This window comes from Schistocerca cancellata, chromosome 9 (genome assembly GCF_023864275.1).
Source record: "Schistocerca cancellata isolate TAMUIC-IGC-003103 chromosome 9, iqSchCanc2.1, whole genome shotgun sequence".
Classification (NCBI taxonomy): Eukaryota; Metazoa; Arthropoda; class Insecta; order Orthoptera; family Acrididae; genus Schistocerca; species Schistocerca cancellata.
Genome location: NC_064634.1, coordinates 388,441,871 through 388,461,072, shown reverse-complemented (window position 1 = coordinate 388,461,072; position 19,202 = coordinate 388,441,871). Strand labels below are relative to the sequence as shown.

The 19,202-nt window shown below is 36.9% G+C and overlaps 1 protein-coding gene across 1 annotated transcript in view; it reads left to right on the top strand.

Annotated features, from left to right (window-relative positions):
* The window catches only part of LOC126101020 (uncharacterized), a 92,268-nt gene extending 77,396 nt beyond the window's left edge, over window positions 1-14,872 (top strand). Inside the window, exons 6-7 of the mRNA XM_049911687.1 lie at window positions 1,018-1,101; window positions 8,038-14,872. Coding sequence (XP_049767644.1) covers window positions 1,018-1,101; window positions 8,038-8,945 — 992 coding nt within the window. The 3' untranslated portion in view covers window positions 8,946-14,872. The remainder of the gene's footprint in view (window positions 1-1,017; window positions 1,102-8,037) is intronic.
* Window positions 14,873-19,202: the final 4,330 nt, after the last annotated feature.

The window sequence follows — 19,202 nt, the reverse complement described above, 5'->3', positions numbered from 1 at the left end:
TGATATACACCGGTTGGCAGCTGTAGTTTAATGTATGTTGGAAGTTTTGACTCAGCTTGCCAACCTGTTCTGCAAACTGCACAATTGCCTTGGAAGAGCAGTATTAAAATATACTTATTAGCTAACACAAAACAGAATACAATTCCTTCATCTCAATGCAAGCTTACTTGTTTACAAGCAGTTCAGGACAACATTTGATTTTGTTCTTTACAACTTAAGCACGAAATTAATGACAACTTTAACAATGTGCAAGTTTGGTCCCTTTAAATAGCATCTCAGTTGATGAGACACTTCTAAATCTTTCCATCAAGACTGTGAATTCTTTTCTAATAAGTGAGCTATGGTTGTCATTACCATAAATGCAACTCGAAAGAAACCATTTATATTTTTAACCAAATCACCTAGAGTCTCACACACTAAAAAATCAAATGAAAACTTGAAGGAATGCCAGTGACCAGTCAGCTTTATGTTGTGATTTCATGAGAGTAACTGTTAGTGGCTGCTGTTACACATTTGCACTTGGCCATACAATCATTATCTGGAAACTCTATGCTAGGTGTTTCTTTTAATATAATTATTCAGTGTAGCAGCCATGCTTTAAATTTCAGTTAATTATTGCACTCGCTACTGCATGTGTGTTACTGCAGCTTCATGAGTTATGTAATGCCAGAATCTCATTTACAGATCGTCCAGAATGTCAGTGTTAACCCCTCCTCCACACCTCTGCTGCCACTATTATCAGCGATATTAAAGGGGGCAGAAAACAAAGTTTAGTTGTAAAGAACAAAACCTATTCTCAGAGTTAGTCATCCATGCCGTTATTGTACTTTTTTTTTCTTTATGGGTGTAATTCAAAGCTCTTATTTTCCTTCTTTATTTTATTCACATATAATGAAAGACTTTTTTTAATTCAGGGACATTTATTGTAAATATGTGAATTCATTCCATTTCATATTTCATGCATTGTATCTGTTTGATTATATTTGTTGCAAAGTTTTTTTATTCATTCTTTTTCAGTTATGGACCATGATCCATCAATGTATGATGAAATGAGATTCAATGACATGGGTTTCCTCCAAACTACTATATACACAGTCATTGGTGAGTAGTAAATTGTTATGTTTATAGTACCGTATGTTCCTACTATATACACAGTCATTGGTGAGTAGTAAATTGTTATGTTTATAGTACCGTACATTCCTAAATATAAGTCACACTTTTTCTGTAAATATTCACCTGCAAAATATTAGGTACAGCTTATTTGTGTTACCTCGGGAATGTTGATATATTTGCACATCATAGAAACTTCACCTGTAGAGCTTGTTTCTTAGTTCAGACTGGAGCAGTAGTATTGCTAGTGTTTGAAAATTAATCATTGTTGTTGTGATTCGGCCTCTGAATCGATATGCATGTTATTAAGCATAATTTATTTTCAGTGAAATCACAGAATATAATAGTACCTAACTGTCCTGTAAATATAAAAAACAAAAGATTTCCAGTGGTGGATAGCTTGTGGTTAATACAGAACTCTGAAAGATTGTTGAATAATTCATATGTCCGTGACTTAAAACATCATTTGTAGGCTCGACTGGGAAACACTTGGATAGAAACTATGTTCTGAGTGTCCTCATATGCTGTCAGCTTGTTCACTGAAAATACAATAGTCAAATGAATGGTTATCATCTTTAATTGATGTTACATTTGTGTATTGACTATTGTCGGGCCCACAGTTCTCTTACTCTGCACAGTAGGATAGGCAGAGTTTTCCTTTAATTAAGGAGTAAAATTTAATCTTCACCAATAAGTGGACTGTAAAGCGATAGAAAGTAAGTCATTAAGAACAACTCAAAACAACAAATACTGACTGTGATATTAGCACTTGCTGAAGCATAGAACTTTGTCCAAAGAAAATTTCCTCTAAGCATTTGTGATTTGTTGCCAAGAAAAAGACAACAGAATTAATTTTGGTCTGGTGTACTTCTCGGTAAGAGAGCTAAGCTAGTGTTGGATGTGTGTAAAGGTCACTACGCACTTGACATAAATAATAAAGGTGCTGCATATACTTGGAGGTGAGACTTCATAACTGAAGGCCCTTGATGCCATAGCATATAAGCCATTTAAAAACTGTTTCCAAAAAAACTGTTCGTTGACTTTTAGAAAAAGTGGAAATGAGCATTTGGCATCATTGGCCGGGAGTCCCCATGTGGAGCAGGTCTGGCCGCCTTTTAGAAGAGTGTGAGGCATTCGTCCATCTGCCAAAATTAAGCCTTATTTATGACAGTGTTTTCTCTTCATGGTGCACAATATCACCAGATTCTATAATTAAACGGTTCATGAAGTGAAGTGCTGTGTGTCCTGTGCCCCTGGTTAATAGGAAGGACAACCTGTTTTGGGAGAAATATGATGAAAATACTGATAGTGATGTAACAATACTGGTAGTTAACAGTAATGTCAGGGTAGACTGGACTGGAAGGCTGGTATGATTTATCTACATCAGATCATAAGGGAATATGATTAAAGAGTGACAATATATTGAACAGTTTTTGTAAATGGGTAATGTGAGAAATTTTTCTCTACTGCTTTCCTCTGATATTACTCTCTCCCTTTCCCCTCTTAAAAATGAGGGTTTTTGGGTGCAATGTTTAATTAGATGCAGCTTATATTCAGGCCAGTCCAATATATGCTGTGTACCTGCTGCATGGGATTTTTGGAGTGCACTTGGAAGTTTGTAATTAAAAAAAAAAAGTGGGATTGTTTATTGGCAGATGTGAATAGCACAACACTTCAACAGGGTGTATATGTCCCAAGACAACTGGGAAATCTGGGAAACACTGAGACTTTTTTCATCCTGGAGAAATCGTGTAAGAACCTGGGAATTGTTTTAGTTTTCATTTAATTTTTTGTAATTTTGGCTGATACTCTAACAAAGAATTTTACTTTAGCCCGGTACTGCTGAAAAATGCTGCACCAATAAAATATAAACGAGAAAATAACTCTGAAATAAAACTTTAGTTGCAAAGAAAATGTGCCATTTGCAACAACAAAACACAGTGCGCACACAAGTGTCTGCCAACACCAAAGAGTGTCAAAAGACTATGCAATACGTCATAACAACAAACTGCTTTTGATGCAGGCCCCCCAAGATTGTGGGCCTCGAATCGATGTGCGTGATGTCACAACTGTTTACATTTCTAACAGGTCATAGGAAGATCTTGTGAATGGTGGTTTGAGAAGCTTTACTTTGCAAGTAAATTTTCTTTTTTGCAAGATGAATTATGTGTAAGAATGTGTGATGAATATTGTAAATCACAGAGCATTAGACTCTCATTCAAAAGTTAACACTGAGGACTGGTAACTTAGAATAATTTTGGGCCCAGGAGACCAGCCATTTATGCCATTATTTAAAATTACACTGACACATTTGTGTTTGATATATCGTAACAGGTAACACACGCTAAAAAAAAAAAAAAAAAAAAAGACTTAAGCTTCAGAGTTAATTTTTCATATTTTAGTTCTGTCATTGATTACAAATTATACAATATTGATGATAAAAGTATAATTGTTGTTGTTGTGGTCTTCAGTCCGGAGACTGGTTTGATGCAGCTCTCCATGCTACTCTATCCTGTGCAAGCTTCTTCATCTCCCAGTATCTACTGCAACCTACATCCTTCTGAATCTGCTTAGTGTATTCATCTCTTGGTCTCCCTCTACGATTTTTACCCTCCACACTGCCCTCCAATGCTAAATTTGTGATCCCTTGATGCCTCAAAACATGTCCTACCAACCGATCCCTTCTTCTAGTCAAGTTGTGCGACAAACTTCTCTTCTCCCCAATCCTATTCAATACCTCCTCATTAGTTACGTGATCTACCCACCTTATCTTCAGCATTCTTCTGTAGCACCACATTTCAAAAGCTTCTATTCTCTTCTTGTCCAAACTAGTTATCGTCCATGTTTCACTTCCATACATGGCTACACTCCATACAAATACTTTCAGAAACGACTTCCTGACACTTAAATCTATACTCTTATGTTAACAAATTCCTCTTCTTGAGAAACGCTTTCCTTGCCATTGCCAGTCTACATTTTATATCCTCTCTACTTCGACCATCATCGGTTATTTTACTCCCTAAATAGCAAAACTCCTTTACTACTTTAAGTGTCTCATTTCCTAATCTAATTCCCTCAGCATCACCCGACTTAATTTGACTACATTCCATTATCCTCGTTTTGCTTTTGTTGATGTTCATCTTATATCCTCCCTTCAAGACACCATCCATTCCGTTCAACTGCTCTTCCAAGTCCTTTGCTGTCTCTGACAGAATTACAATGTCATCGGCGAACCTCAAAGTTTTTACTTCTTCTCCATGAATTTTAATACCTACTCCGAATTTTTCTTTTGTTTCCTTTACTGCTTGCTAAATACAGATTGAATAACATCGGGGAGAGGCTACAACCCTGTCTTACTCCTTTCCCAACCACTGCTTCCCTTTCATGCCCCTCGACTCTTATAACTGCCATCTGGTTTCTGTACAAACTGTAAATAGCCTTTCGCTCCCTGTATTTTACCCCTGCCACCTTCAGAATTTGAAAGAGAGTATTCCAGTTAACATTGTCAAAAGCTTTCTCTAAGTCTACAAATGCTAGAAACGTAGGTTTGCCTTTTCTTAATCTTTCTTCTAAGATAAGCCGTAAGGTCAGTATTGCCTCACGTGTTCCAACATTTCTACGGAATCCAAACTGATCTTCCCCGAGGTCGGCTTCTACCAGTTTTTCCATTCGTCTGTAAAGAATTCGCGTTAGTATTTTGCAGCTGTGACTTATTAAACTGATAGTTCGGTAATTTTCACATCTGTCAACACCTGCTTTCTTTGGGATTGGAATTATTATATTCTTCTTGAAGTCTGAGTGTATTTCGCCTGTCTCATACATCGTGCTCACCAGATGGTAGAGTTTTAGTCAAGACTGGCTCTCCCGAGGCCATCAGTAGTTCCTTCCAAAAATGTGTGAAGTGAGTTCTTGGGCTATTTTCCACGTGACAGGCTTTTTGATGGAAGGGTTGAAATGCTCAAGGGAACATGTATTCAGCCAGGTAATCCATGAAATGTTAGATGCACAACAGTGAAATTTATAATCGTGCTTGTCAGAAATATTTAGCTGCTGCAACTGAAGCTTCACTCTTAGGATATTACCTAACCAAACCCTCAGGGGAGGAGGGGAGCAGCAAAAAAATTTTTTATGACCAATATTATATGTGACAGCCTAGCTTTTCTTGTAGCTATACTGTATATATATTAATCTAAACCATCAACTTTTCCATTTTGTGTGTTCGCACTACTTAACAGTGATGTTGCTATTGGCTGACTACATCATGTATCCCATGCTCTGAATATCTGCTGTATTTGGATAGCAAGAGCACATAAATGAGCTATCATTGAGCGATAAAAGCGCATTGCGATCTCAAACTCTGTGCTTTAGAAGCTATCGTGCTGTATTTGGTGGAATTTGTGTTTATAGTTTCAAAGTACAGAAATATGCAGTGTAAATGTTGCCATGCATCAAAGATCTGTTCAAAACACATTGTTTTTTGCTTGGTTTAATTTCCTAAACTGCCATGAAATCCCATGTCTGCGTATAAACCTTCACCATTCAAAGGATTGCTAAGTCTTACAGCTGCAAGGGAAAGTATAGTGTCACTTAACATGGAAAATATGTATTTTCACTAGGGGGACGGTGTATTTTCACCCAGTGAAATTGTATTTTCACCCAGTAAAAAGTGTATTTTCACCCAGTAAAAAGTGTATTTTCACCCAGTAAAAAGTGTATTTTAACGCACTGAGAAGTATATTTTTAACAAGCAAATCCAAGGAAAATCTGATAGTTTTTTTTCTTGTATGCGTATACATCCTGTTCAGGGGCATTTTTCATTTCCTTGGAGTACATAAATGACAGAACTTCATACTGAAGTGACCAGTTTAGCATATACAGAGAAATGCACATGTCATAGTTACTGAAAAATAGATCAGTTGTAAACTTTGTATGCTGACTTTCCTTTGTGTTGGGGAGGGCGGACACATTGATGAAGTGTTGTCTTGGTGAAGTGTTGTCTTAATATTCTCCCGATATTTACTGTACAGCTAGGTTAAATAGAAACTGATTTTAAATATTAATTTTTAAAGAAAATTTTTCAATCCAAATAAACTGTTACTTATCTTTTGTTTTAAAAATATAATGTAACTGGATAGATTAATAAAATCTATTCACCAAGCGGCAGCAGGAGAAAACACATTTAAAGGATGTGGAAATGCCTCCTCCTTCTGGCAGAAGGGATAAAGGGAAAGGAAGAGGGATGAAGGAAAAAAACTGGCAAGGTTTAGGAAATGGGGAGAGTTATGGAAGAGTGATGCAGAACACTGGGTCAAGGGAGACTTATTAAGTAGGATGAGAAGCAAAGACTGACTGTTAGTGCCTGCATGGGATGAGATTTGAAAACCAGAAAGCTTAAAGGTGGAAGACAGGGTAATAAGCCAGACAGAGATTACTGAAAAAACATTATGCATGAATCAGTAAGAGCAGAAAGCTGAGTCTATTATGCATGTTAGATAGGTAAGGAGGGTGGGATTTGGAGTTGGGATGAGGAAAACTAGACGGGTCAGAAAGTAGAAGATACAGAAAAATAAAAGGGTATTGAAGAAAAGGAATAGTTACTGAAAATAAATTCTGTAACCACAGAGACCATCCTATTCCAAAGCCCATGCTGCTTTCCTTGATGTAAACCTCATTCTGATGAAGGTCAACTACCACTTCTCTTCACATTAAATCTACAACAAACAGCAGTATTTACATTTTGTCAGTTGTGGTCCTTTCCATGTCAAATGTTCCCTCCCTTAGAGCCTTTGCATTTGAGACAAACATGTTTGTTCAGGTGCAGGCTTCAGAGCAATACATCACCATCCTCACCTCATCCTTCACTGGACGTAATTATCCCACCAGCATATTCAAAAGCAGACTTCATGGGCCACCACATCCAATCCAAGTACTGCTTTTCAATCTCCGGCTGCAGTATTCTGGTCAGACCCTATGCTCCTCCAGCACACATTTCTGTACCCTATGGCTCCTATCCCCATGACTGTCCACGTTGTAAGACTTGTCTGATGCAACCTCCCGCCATCACATGTACCAGCCCTGTAACTGGCAAAACATATACTATCAAAGGGAGAGCCACCTGTGAAACAACTCATTGTATAGCAGTTGTTATGTTAACACTGTTAGGCCTTCTATATTGGTATAATTACCATGTAGTTATCAGTTAGGATGAATGGGAAACACACAGTGTTCTATTGAGAGCATGCACTACAAAATGACATTTGTGACCTTGGTGCCTGTTTCACCACATGTACCATCTCGACTCTCTTCTGATTTCAATTTCTCAGAAATCCACAGAAGGGAATTGGCTTTACTGCATATGATTCATTCTTGCCACCCCCCTGATCTAAATTTACATTAATTTTTGTGGTTGTAGTTTTATTTTTTTCCTGCTCCCCTTTTATTGTTCTATATCTTCTATTTTATGAGCTTCTCTTTTTTCCCCACCCCCACACCCATTACCTGTCTTAAGATTTATAATGTACGTAGGTTTCCTTTTTTATTGAGTCTTGGATCATGATATTTCAGTATTCTATTTTGCTTATTATCATATGTTCCACCTTTAAATTCATGTCTTCAAATCTAGTCAACAATATCAGACTCTCCCTCTCATCCTGACTGGTAAGCCTCCCATGACCAGGTGTTGTGGGGGAGTTTTCTCTAACATTCCCTATTCCCTAAACTTCACCAGTCTTTTTCCTTCATCCCTTTTCCTTCAACATTTCTGCCAGGAGAAGGAACCACTGGCTCTAAAAGTTTGTGCATTTCCATATCCTTTATGTTTGTTTTTTCCTTCTTCTGAATAGTGAGTAAATTTGTTTAAATATCCAGTTATATTTTCAGACATTGATTATTTTGTTGATATTTATCTTTTATTTTGATTGTTTACAGGTTGTGCAACAGCTTTCATGTTCATCGTGAGTATTCTGGTGATAGCCATCTGTCGCGTGCATATGAAGCGATCACTCCTTTCCCGGTGCCCCGCGGGGTCCAGGCTAGGAGGTGGTTTCCCACCTCCTCCTCTCCGTGGTGTAGGACATCCACATCATCATGTCCCCCTGTATGACTTGGATGTCTTCTTGAATCGGTCTCCTTATTCTACAGCTGATGTCTCATCACCTGGTCCAGGATCCCTCTTAGTAACATACAATATTAACAATGGTATTCAGTTTGTAGGGCGACCTGTGGATCCACCTCCCTACAGTGAAGTGGTAGCATCACCTCCACGAGAAGGTCCTCCACCTCCTTATGCATCTCGTGAAAGCCTTGCAAGAACTATTGCTGCTGTGCCAGTAACTGAAGATGATGATGATGTGGAGATTGCCGATGAGGCTGACTTACTGTTGGCTAATACTGCTGCAACAGGACCCACCCCTTTGATACACCAAAGTGGCAGTACTTTGCAGGTTACTATTGTACATCCTCCAGCTCCTGCATCCTGTGTCACAACATCAGACAGTTCGGAAGAAAGTGAAAGTTCATATTTACAAGGAACAGCAGCTGCGACAGAGGAATTCCGGCCACTGCTCGATGCTCCAACATCCCCAACTTCGAAGGTGCCCGATTTCTCTTCAGCGGACTCTCCTCCTGGTCCCGGCTGCCTGAGGGAGAGTTTCATTGGCTTAAGGGACAATGTTTCATTGGGAGAGGCTATTGCTGCACCTGATGCCAAAATGAGCCAGGCTCTTAGAATAAGAGAAGAATTCTTGAACGGTAGTAACACAACTGTGTCAGTTGCTCATGCACAGTGCAGTGGTGGAAATGAAATTACTGCTGTTACTGTTGGTTCAAACCATTGAAGTGTTTAATGTGGACTTTTTTTTCTGTGAATTTGCTTGCTACTTAGAGAAATCCTATGGTTCCCTGTGCCAGAGCCAGCCATTTGCATTGAAAGATGGTGTACAAAGTTCAATTTTCTATTTTTGTGGGAGACACTAGTAGTGCGACATGTCTGGAGTCATTGTCTCACATTAATCGCATGTAGCATGTGGTACATTGCTCATTATTTGCTGCCGTAATGTCACACATTGTGGTGCAGATCAGAATCTGCACATCCTTCATCAAATGAATAACCTGTGTAACTTCTTGTATCTTCTGCATACTTAAAGATTACATCTAACAGTAGTGTCACTTTTACAGTGTGTAGCGAATAAAACTGACATCTGTGATGCCTTCCTTTTTAATGACTTTTGACAAGATTTAGTGTAAAAACAGTGCACTTTAAATCTCCACTTTCAAGATTTTCTCACAGTAGTCATGTTTCTGGTCAAGATTGAGTCAGCTCAACTTAGTTCTGGCAACTGAGAAATTTATATGTAATGATCTGTTTAACAATCGTCTTTCACAATTATATATTTTATTAGTATTTGTAGTTTTATGAGTATTTGTATCATGACATCCTGTAAAGGAAATGAAATTTTCACAGGACAAAAAAGTTTTTTTTATCACAAACAAATGTTCAAATGTTGGGCTTAATAATGAGTCACTGTATTTTCATGAGTAAATTATGATATGAGACTGTAAATTATGTTGTTGTTAATGAGAGAAGTAAGTGAAGTTTAGTGCTCATGTTATGAGTAGTCAGTCAATATGTAAAGGCAGTTTCCATGACAGTAAGGTGCCTACTGTTTCATTGGTCTCCTACACTTGGATCAATGCTTATGTACTGTTTTTATACAATTTGTTGAGTACATTATTTGTGAACTCCTACTTAGTTTTCCTGTTAATATAAAAGACTTGTTTGCAGTTCTGTTGTACAAGTTTCCATTTTCTGCAGTGTTCTATGATTAAGGAAAAAAAGGTATGCTGTGTGATGGAAACTTGAATTTCGGTACTGCATGGTAATCATGCAGTTGATTTTTGAATATCTGTACAGCACTCTTATCATTGTCTTGTTGTGCAGTCATTCCATCTACTTGTATTTACCACCCTTTCACATGTTTGTTATTGATCTGAAAATGGGAGTCGTGTCAGATTTACAAAACACTCCGATTTTTTCAAATGTCAATTTCTATGACTCAAAGAAAATGGTTTTTTTCCAGCAACACTTTATTGTTTTTTCTGTTATTCGTTTTTTACTGAATATCAATCTGAAGTTGTTGTATTTGGTATGTATGAAGTAGCTGTTTTATACACAGTATCGCATTTTCAAGAAGTGATACAAGTTATTTATCTTTAACGTATAGTGTAAACTTCAAAAACTGTAACTGTTATAACATTTATTCTATGACAATGAGGTCAAGTGTTGAGAACTTTAATTCTCTATCTTGTTGAGCATATGCCTCCTATGGATGCTTTCCTAGATGTAGGATGTTGATAAAATGATTTTTGAAATATTGAAATCAAGGATACAAATAATAAACTTTCCGTAACTGGAACTTTTGTAGTTAGGGGCCCCAAAGTTACAGACTATTTAATATGTTTTGAAATCAAGTTCCTAGATAGTGCAACTGTTAAACCATAAGTACTGTTTCTTGTAAAGAAACTCATTGTGAAGAAGTCAGCATTTGCCTTCCATACCACTGTCACCAACACTACCACCACCACCGTCACCACCACCACCACCACCACCACCACCACCATCACCACCACCACAAGTTAACGGAAAGGTATAAATTTGGATGTTAGAATAAGAGGACCTGACGACTATTTGCAAATTAGTCTGCTAATACTGTATCAAAACACTACGAACAACTGTTAATGTATATAAATGGGATGGAACATCTGAACTACTGGAAACAGTAATAATACCATGGACAGGCTAATTGCCTCAGAACTGAGAGATTGTAAGTTTTATTGGGAATGATGAATCTCAAGCAAGAATTAATAAACAAGAAGGAGGATAACGTTAATCGTTACTGAATGGTATGTCGTAGCAGATAAGTTGTGGAAACAAAAATTTGCTAAATGTTTGTATATTGCAACACAAATCTCGCAATGCAGTTGCTGTGTCACCTTCTGCCTTGCTCTTAACTGATAGAACAACTTTTAATGCACAGTTTCGGTCTTTGGTAAACCATTTGGCACACACAAAATTGGATGTGATAGTTGCTACATTCAAAATGACCAAAACAGGTCCACCTTTCTTGTCTGTTTACTCGCTAAAATGTTGCTTTTGTGTTCATTAGTGGGAAGCTGAGCCCTTAATGTACTGCTGATGGCTACATTTTTACTAAATATATATAATGTCCTGTCCAGATTTTCATCCATTACATGAAGCTGAGGTGGATTTTTACAAGATGCAAAAGTGACAGTAGTGTCATGAATGTAATTCTTGTTCCACTTACCACATTTTAAATAGAAATTTCTGCAAGTTTATACTGGAGAGTTTTACAGTGGAACAGCTGTCACACTGCTAGATCATTTTATATGGCAGTTTGGTAAAATATCTGATAAAAGTACATGTTAGTATTCAACGAGGCAATAGTCATGTACAAAATTTTCCACCAAGGAATGTGGTAAATAGTTTGACTGAGATAGGTTTCTTATCTCAGTGTCGTAATCAAGCAATAATAACCTGAAAGGTATTAACGAATATTCTGTTTCATTGTAGACAGTTACGTTGAACGCTAAAGAGAATTTGTTTATTAGGATTTCACTGCCATATTCGTTAAAAAAGAGAAGTTAAGTTTGTGTGTTTCTTGCTCTCATTCCATTGCTTAACTGTTTCTTTGTGTTCCATGCCAACGAGTATAAGTGCAGGATTAACATTATTTTATACTTTATGGTGCGAAATGCGGGCATTACAAAGAATACAGAATGGGAAGATGGAGCAGTACTTACTGTATGGAAATTTATGCAGGGACATTAATAATATGTGTTTTACTGAATAAATGTTACAAATAGCTTAAAAGTTTTTCACTGTCTCAGGGAACCACTGAAGGCCAATCTGACTCTACTTAACAAAATTGAACAACTTGGTGTTACTTTGTTATGTATTTCCTAAACTATGATATAGCTGTATTGTCAAATTGTGAATATTTTTGAAAAAGATGTATTTTTCCTTTGTTCCTGACACACAGATGTGGTGGCTGAGGCAACTTATCAGTGTATGCACATTTTAATTTCCTTTTGTAAATTCTTTGTAAAGCACTCTATGAATTTTCAGCCGATTAGTATTCAAAAATAAGTTTGTGTGATGGTGCTGTCAGGAGCATATCATAAATTGGTTGCATAGATTGTGTCATCCTATTTGATTGGAGGGTAAGCTGTGGAATGTTAACCAAAATAGCCAAGCTGAATCAGTGCAAATGTCACCGATGTTTGATGCACTATGAGGAAAGGAAGTGTGAAAACAATCACACATAAAATACACAGTGTTAGGATTACAGTTTTGTTGTATGTGTTTTATGTAAGCCCAATTTATTTCTGTACCAGAATGTACTTGGCACACAAATGGATCTTCCCGGTGATATTAAGGTAGCTGAAATGTACCTGCTTACCATTGTATATACTGTTACTCCCTTCACAAGAGCAAAAGTGTTAATATAAGGGGTTGAAATATTATGAAGATATATAAGGAAAACAGATCAGAAAGAGCTAATACCCCTTGATAACTTCAAGAAGTCTGTGAAGACAGTACATTATCTAGACTATTAAGTAATGTTGCCTGTATTGTTTTCTCTTAAGCTCCACAATGAATATTTTTTTGAATAATGAGTAGGTACTTCTTGTTTATTAAGCATTGTCTATAAAACTCATTGTATGTATGTGTAAAAATTAATGGTACTTTTATTTAAGCCAGTTCACTCACGTGTAAGAAGTCAAGAAAACTCTCAAATTTTGCTTGCAAATTGAGGGGAACAGGTGTTGTATTTCTTAGGAAATAGAGAAGGCAGTTGCATTTATTATGTTTTTGTGGTGAAATAATGGAACAGGAAATGGAAGCTTTTCGTGCCTGATATGTTGTAAATGTATGATACAAGATATGTGGTACATTGTTGAGAGTACTCACTCCACCACAATAGGAAAAAAATGGAATTTCTTGTAAATGCACAGTTCCTTTTTTTTGGAACGGTCACATCCTGTGTGAAGAACAATGTAGCAGATCTTCTTTATGTGACTTCCTGGGTACAGAGAAACAAAGAGGGGTCACACATCTGTTTCACTAGTAGACAATACACGTAGGTGCTAATATTTCCATGTTTATATGAAGTTAAATTTATACAACAAATTATTCAAAACAAAGTTGAACATTTTAACTATGTTATTCTAAATAATAGAACTGTGAAACTGGAAAGTTTTACCTGTTAATAATGTGAATATTTAAAGCTTTATAAAATATAAGTGACCTGTAAAAATGTATATAATTACAGCCTGTTAAAGTTAACAGCTGTCTTTTATAAATGTATTTTATTAAGTACTTGAATAAGCCTATACAGCTTGTAATTCATTGTTGTGTAAGTTCCTGCCAGTTTATCAGAAGTGTTAAATACACTAAAATTACTCAGATTGTACCTGCTTTACTTCAGAGAAGTGACTGCTTTATTTTTGAGTTCATTTTTTTAGTATCACAAGGTTTTAACCTTATCATTTTCCTTCTTTTTCTGAGTGCTTTAAGTTTATTAAATTTTTGATGTATTGTGTGGTTGCTGCTGACACTAAACATTGTATATTTTGAGTATCCTCTCGTATTTTAGCTTTTGTTTAATTCTTAGAAAATACTTGCAGAAAAGTAAGTCCTCTTCAGCGTTCTGTTGGCAGATGAAGTGTAGGAACCCAGTGAATCATCAAAGAGGGTTGTCAGCTACACAAATTGCGTTGTTCACTGGTAACACTGTTATAAAATACAGTGTTTGTACTGTAATTTGTCTTAGTCATCAGACAACTGTATATCATTATGCCTCCTGGTAACAAGTACATAAATGACTTTCCAATAACATCTGCAGTTTCCTAAAGTAAAAAATGATTGATTTTTTTTATTCATTTAATATTTGGAGGGGAAGCTCTCCCAACTCAGTCTTTGAAATATTTACAAGAATTATTAAACAGAATTAGGTCACTTTTCTGTGAAATGCACGTGCAGTAGTTCATCATTTTTTCTTTAATACATATCATTGAGATTTAAAATTGTAATGTATTAGGCAAAAAGATGTACTGAAAGCTGGATTTGTAAATATCTCAATTTTTAACGATCATCATTAATGCCTTAAAACAATTTGCAGAACTTTAGAAAAGCTATAGAATACTTTATTCTAACTAGAAATAGTGTGTTTATGCGCACATGAATGGGTCTGGTATGTGGTAAGATGGTTTATGTTACCATGGAGTTTATTTTTCCCTGAAATGCTAATATTTAAAATGTTATACAATGAAATATTTGAATGCTATCTAAAATTATTTTTATTCTGAATAAAAGTGAACTATAGGATGCATTTATACAGTAATTACCAATACTTTGCTATGTGCGGAAGTGGAGGCGTGAGGATTATCATTTGCATTGACATTGCCTTATTGTATTGACCGTGCTTGGAAAGCATTTTTGGTGAACGTTTGTGTTCTAATCAACGAATATTGCAGCATTGTTTATACAATATATGCAAAGAAAAAGAGAAACAATCTACTTGTACTGTCCATGTTGTTCTGTCTATATAGTTTAATGTGATGTTAATAGAGATCACACATTACACTAGAAATTTTTATTCACTTGTAAATATGATCCTTTCTTTGAAATATATATTTTTCCTTTAATACAGTGATGTTTCATAATCTACCTTACTCCTTATGTATATTGTGGATATGCTTCTCACTCAGTAAAATGAAGTGTGGTTTAATGATTGAAGAACAGTTATTTCTTTGTCGAGTAATGAAATAACCCCCCTTCTCTCTCTCTCTCTCTCTCTCCTCTCTCTCCCCCTCCCTCCCTCCCTCCCTCCCCCCCTCCCCCCTCTCTCTCCCTCCCCCATCTCTAATAGTTAAGAGAGAAACCAGGGAATCCTTTAAGGAGCCTGACAATTTTGTTTTTAAAGAAATCAGCTAAATAATAAATGGTAGCCAGGTAGCCAATGCATTTAATAATCATATCCTTGAAGTACCTCAGAAGACTGACATGGACAGCTGAAGGGATAGATAAATAGAATATATGTGAGAAGTGTTGCCCCATACATGCAGGCAAATTACATTTAACTGAAAGAGTTGAAAACAAATAAGTCTCGAGGTCTGGATGGCATCCCAATTCAATTTTACGGAGAGTACTCTATTGAATTGGCCCCTTATTTAGTTTTCATCTGCCATGAATTTCTTGCCAGTGCAAAGTCCCAAGCAACTGTAAAAAAAGCTTAGGTAAGTCCTGTATAGTTGAAGGGTAAAAGAAGACACCCACAGAACTACATATTAATACCTTAATGTTGGATTACAGCAGAGTTCTCAAACATACTCTCAGTTCAAATATAGTAAATTTCCTTGTGATGGAAAAACTTCTGTCCACAGATCAGCTCGTTTTTAAGAGAGCATCACTGGTGTGAAATTCAGCTTTCCCTTTTCTCACATGATATTTCGCGAACCATGGATGGACAAGAGGCAGATGCCATATTCCTTGGTTTCTGGAAAGTGTTCGACATGGTATCCCACTGAAGACTGTTAACAAAGGCATGAGCATACAAAATAGGTTCCCAAATGTGCGAGTGACTCAAAGACCCCAAGTAACAGACCCCAGTATGTTGTCGTCAACTGCCAGTGTTCATCAGAGAGAAGGGTGTAATCAGGAATGCGCCAGGGAAGTGTGATAGAACCGCTCTCATTCTGTATGTACATAACTAATAGGACTGAAAGGGTGAGCAGCAGTCTGCAGCTGTTTGCTGATGCAGTGTTTTATGGGAAGGTGGTGTCACTGAGTGATTGCAGGAAGATACAACATGATATAGACAAAATTTCTAGTTGGTGTAATGAATGAAAGCTTTTTCTAAATGTAGCAATTCGGAGGCAGGTTATAGATTTTTCACCGATAGGTTTGATCAACAAACAAGTGTTATGGAGATCGTTCATGAACTCAAGTGGGAATCCCTGGAGGAAAGACGATGTTCTTTTTGCAGAACACTGTTGAGAAAATTTTTGAGAACCAGAATTCAAAGTAGACAGCAGTACGATTCTACTGGTGCCAACCTTCATTTCGCCTAAGGACCATGAAGATAAGATAAGAGAAATTAGGACTCATACAGCGGCATATAGACAGTTGTTCTTCCCTCCATTTGCGAATGGGACAGGAAAGGAAATTACTTTTGATGGTATAAAGTACTCTACACCATTGCCTTATGGTGCTTTGAGGATTATATAAGTAGGTGTAGATGGAAGGCAGAGAGCTACTGTGAACAGTTCAGTGATAGGGTTGTTCTCACCAGAATCGACAGCAAATCCAATGCCAACAACAATAATTCAGGCATCTGTGCTGATGTCAGAAGCAGAAGATGACAGGATATTGGATAGGTGGTTCATTATCTAGTGGGAGATGGTAATCTAATAGTCATGGTACACAGGAATGCGGTTGTAGGGGAAGGAATGAAAGACAGGGCTACAGGAGAACATGAGCTTGGTAACGGTAATGATAGAGGAAAAAGACTAATTGAATTGTGCAATAAATTTAAGTTAGTAATAGGGAATATATTGCTGAAAAATCACAAGAGGAGGATTGATAGAGTGATCCTTGCAAGAGACCTGGAGACATGGGAAGATTCCTGGTGGCTCACATTATGAGCAGCCAGAGGTTCCCAAATAGGATACCGGATCGTAAGGCATCCCTGGGAGCAGATACACAGTGAGATTACAATTTAGTAATGATGAAGAGTAGACTGAAGTTTAAGAGAATTGTGTGGAAGAATCAATGTGGAAAGAAGTGAGACACTAGTACTGTGGAATGTTGAAATACATTTGAAGATCAGTGAGGCCATAGGTACTGCGATAATGTAACCGCAGTAGAGAGTTCAGTGGAAAAGGGGCAGACATCCCTAGAAAGAAGAAAGTACAAAAATATTCAGGAAAGACAGGAGTACAGCAATATAAGTCATTTAAGATTGAAATAAAGAGGAAGTGCAGAGAAGCCAAGTTTGAGGGACCCCAAAAAAGTGTGAACAAATTTGAAAAGAAATGGTCATTGAAAGGACTGATTCAGCATACAGAAAAACTAAAACATCCTGCGGTGGAATTAAAAGCAAGAGCATCAACATCAAGAGTGCAATGGGAATTCCACTGTTAAATGCGGAGGAGAAAGTGGATAGGTGGAGAGTGTACATTGAAGTTCCTTATGAGGGGAGGATTTGCCCAATGATGAGAGAGAAGGATAAATGGGAGTCGATATGGGGGATCCACTATTATAGTCAAAGTTTAACAGAGCTCTGGATGATTTATGATTGTGGCAGAAGGTACAGATAACATTCCTTCAGAATTTCTAAAATTGCGGGAAAGGGGGGGGGGGGGGGCGTAGTAACCAAATGACTATTCAGTTTGGTATGAGTAATCTATGAGATTGGAAGCATTAATCAGACTTTGGAAAAATAGCATCCACACAGTCTTGAAAACAGCAAGGGCATAGTCATTTTAATGTCTCATGCATTCATGTTGCTGTTGGGAATAATATATAGAAGAACGTGGAGAAGAAAATCTAAGAGCAGTTAGATGATGATCATTTGGCTTTAGGAAAGGCAAAGGTGCAAAAGTCAGCTCTTACTTGATAATGGAAGCAAGACTGAAGAAAAATAAGACACTGTCATAGGATCCGTCCACCTATAAAAAGCTTTCGACAATTTAAAATGGTGCAAGATGCTAGAAATTCTCAGGAAAATAGGTGTTAGCTATAGTGAAAGATTGGTAATATACTGTACAATATGTGCAAGAACCAAGAAGGATCAATAAAAATTGAAGCCCAAGAACAAAGTGCTTGGACCGGAAAGCGGGGAAGACAGGGATGCAGTCTTTCACTTCTACTATTCAATCTATACATTGAAGAAGAAATGATGCAAATGAAAGAGTGGGATTTAAGTTTGAGTGAAAGGATTTCAGTGATGACATTGTAATTCTCAATGAATGTGAAGAAGAGTTACATGCTGACGTCACAAGTAGAAGGTACAGGTGGTTCCCGATCTAAAGGGTGATGGTATTCAAATAGTCATGGTACACAGGAGTGCAGTCGTCTTCCCTCCAGGGATTCCCACTTGAGTTCATGAAGCATCTCCTTAAAATACTCGTGTGTTGATCGGACCTAACGGTGAAAAATCTAGTAGCCCATCTCCGAATTGCTTCAGTTCATCCTTTAATCCAATCTGGTGGGATCCAAAACTCAGCAGTACTCAAGAATGGGTCACACTAGTGTTCTATGTTCGGTCTCCTTAAGAGATGGACCACACTTCCCTAAAATTCTCCTAGTAAACTGAAGTAGAGCATTCACCTACCTTACTACGATCCTTACATGCTTGTTCCATTTCATATTGCTGTGCATTATTACACCTAGATATTTGAATGGAATGAACATGTAATGAGTACAGAATATGGACTGAGAAAAAAGGTGTAAATGATGTGTAGTAGCAGAAATGAGATTAGTGATAAACTTAACACCAAAATCAGTGACCACGAAGTAACTAATTATAGCACACACATTTGCAAGTATTGCATTTTACTGAAGAGAGGTGGAACTAAAAAAATGCAGTTTTCAGAGTTTAAAAATTACTAGATATGAAAGGAGCTCAGGAAGCCATTGCTTTACTGTGCTACTTCATAACATGTATTACTCTGTAGAATTAATTTTAAAATAGAAAACAGTGTATTTATATAAATTTTTGAGTTATATGGTTACCCCATGACGGCTATTTGTTTGGTAGGTATTGACTGCATTGTAATTTATGAGGTACAATGATTTTTATATGTTCTAAAGTGTCTGAAAGACTCATCATCTTCAAAGTCTGTTAAATTTGTATGTTGAGGAGCACTCCCTTTCATTTTCGTGTAAAAAATAAAAAGAAATCTTGACCTGTTCATTCTCTTTGACTTAATGCTTGAATAATGAATTGGGATTGTGATCTCATGGTCAACCTGTTTCACTACTACTTTAAAGAGACCAAGTTAAAAAACAG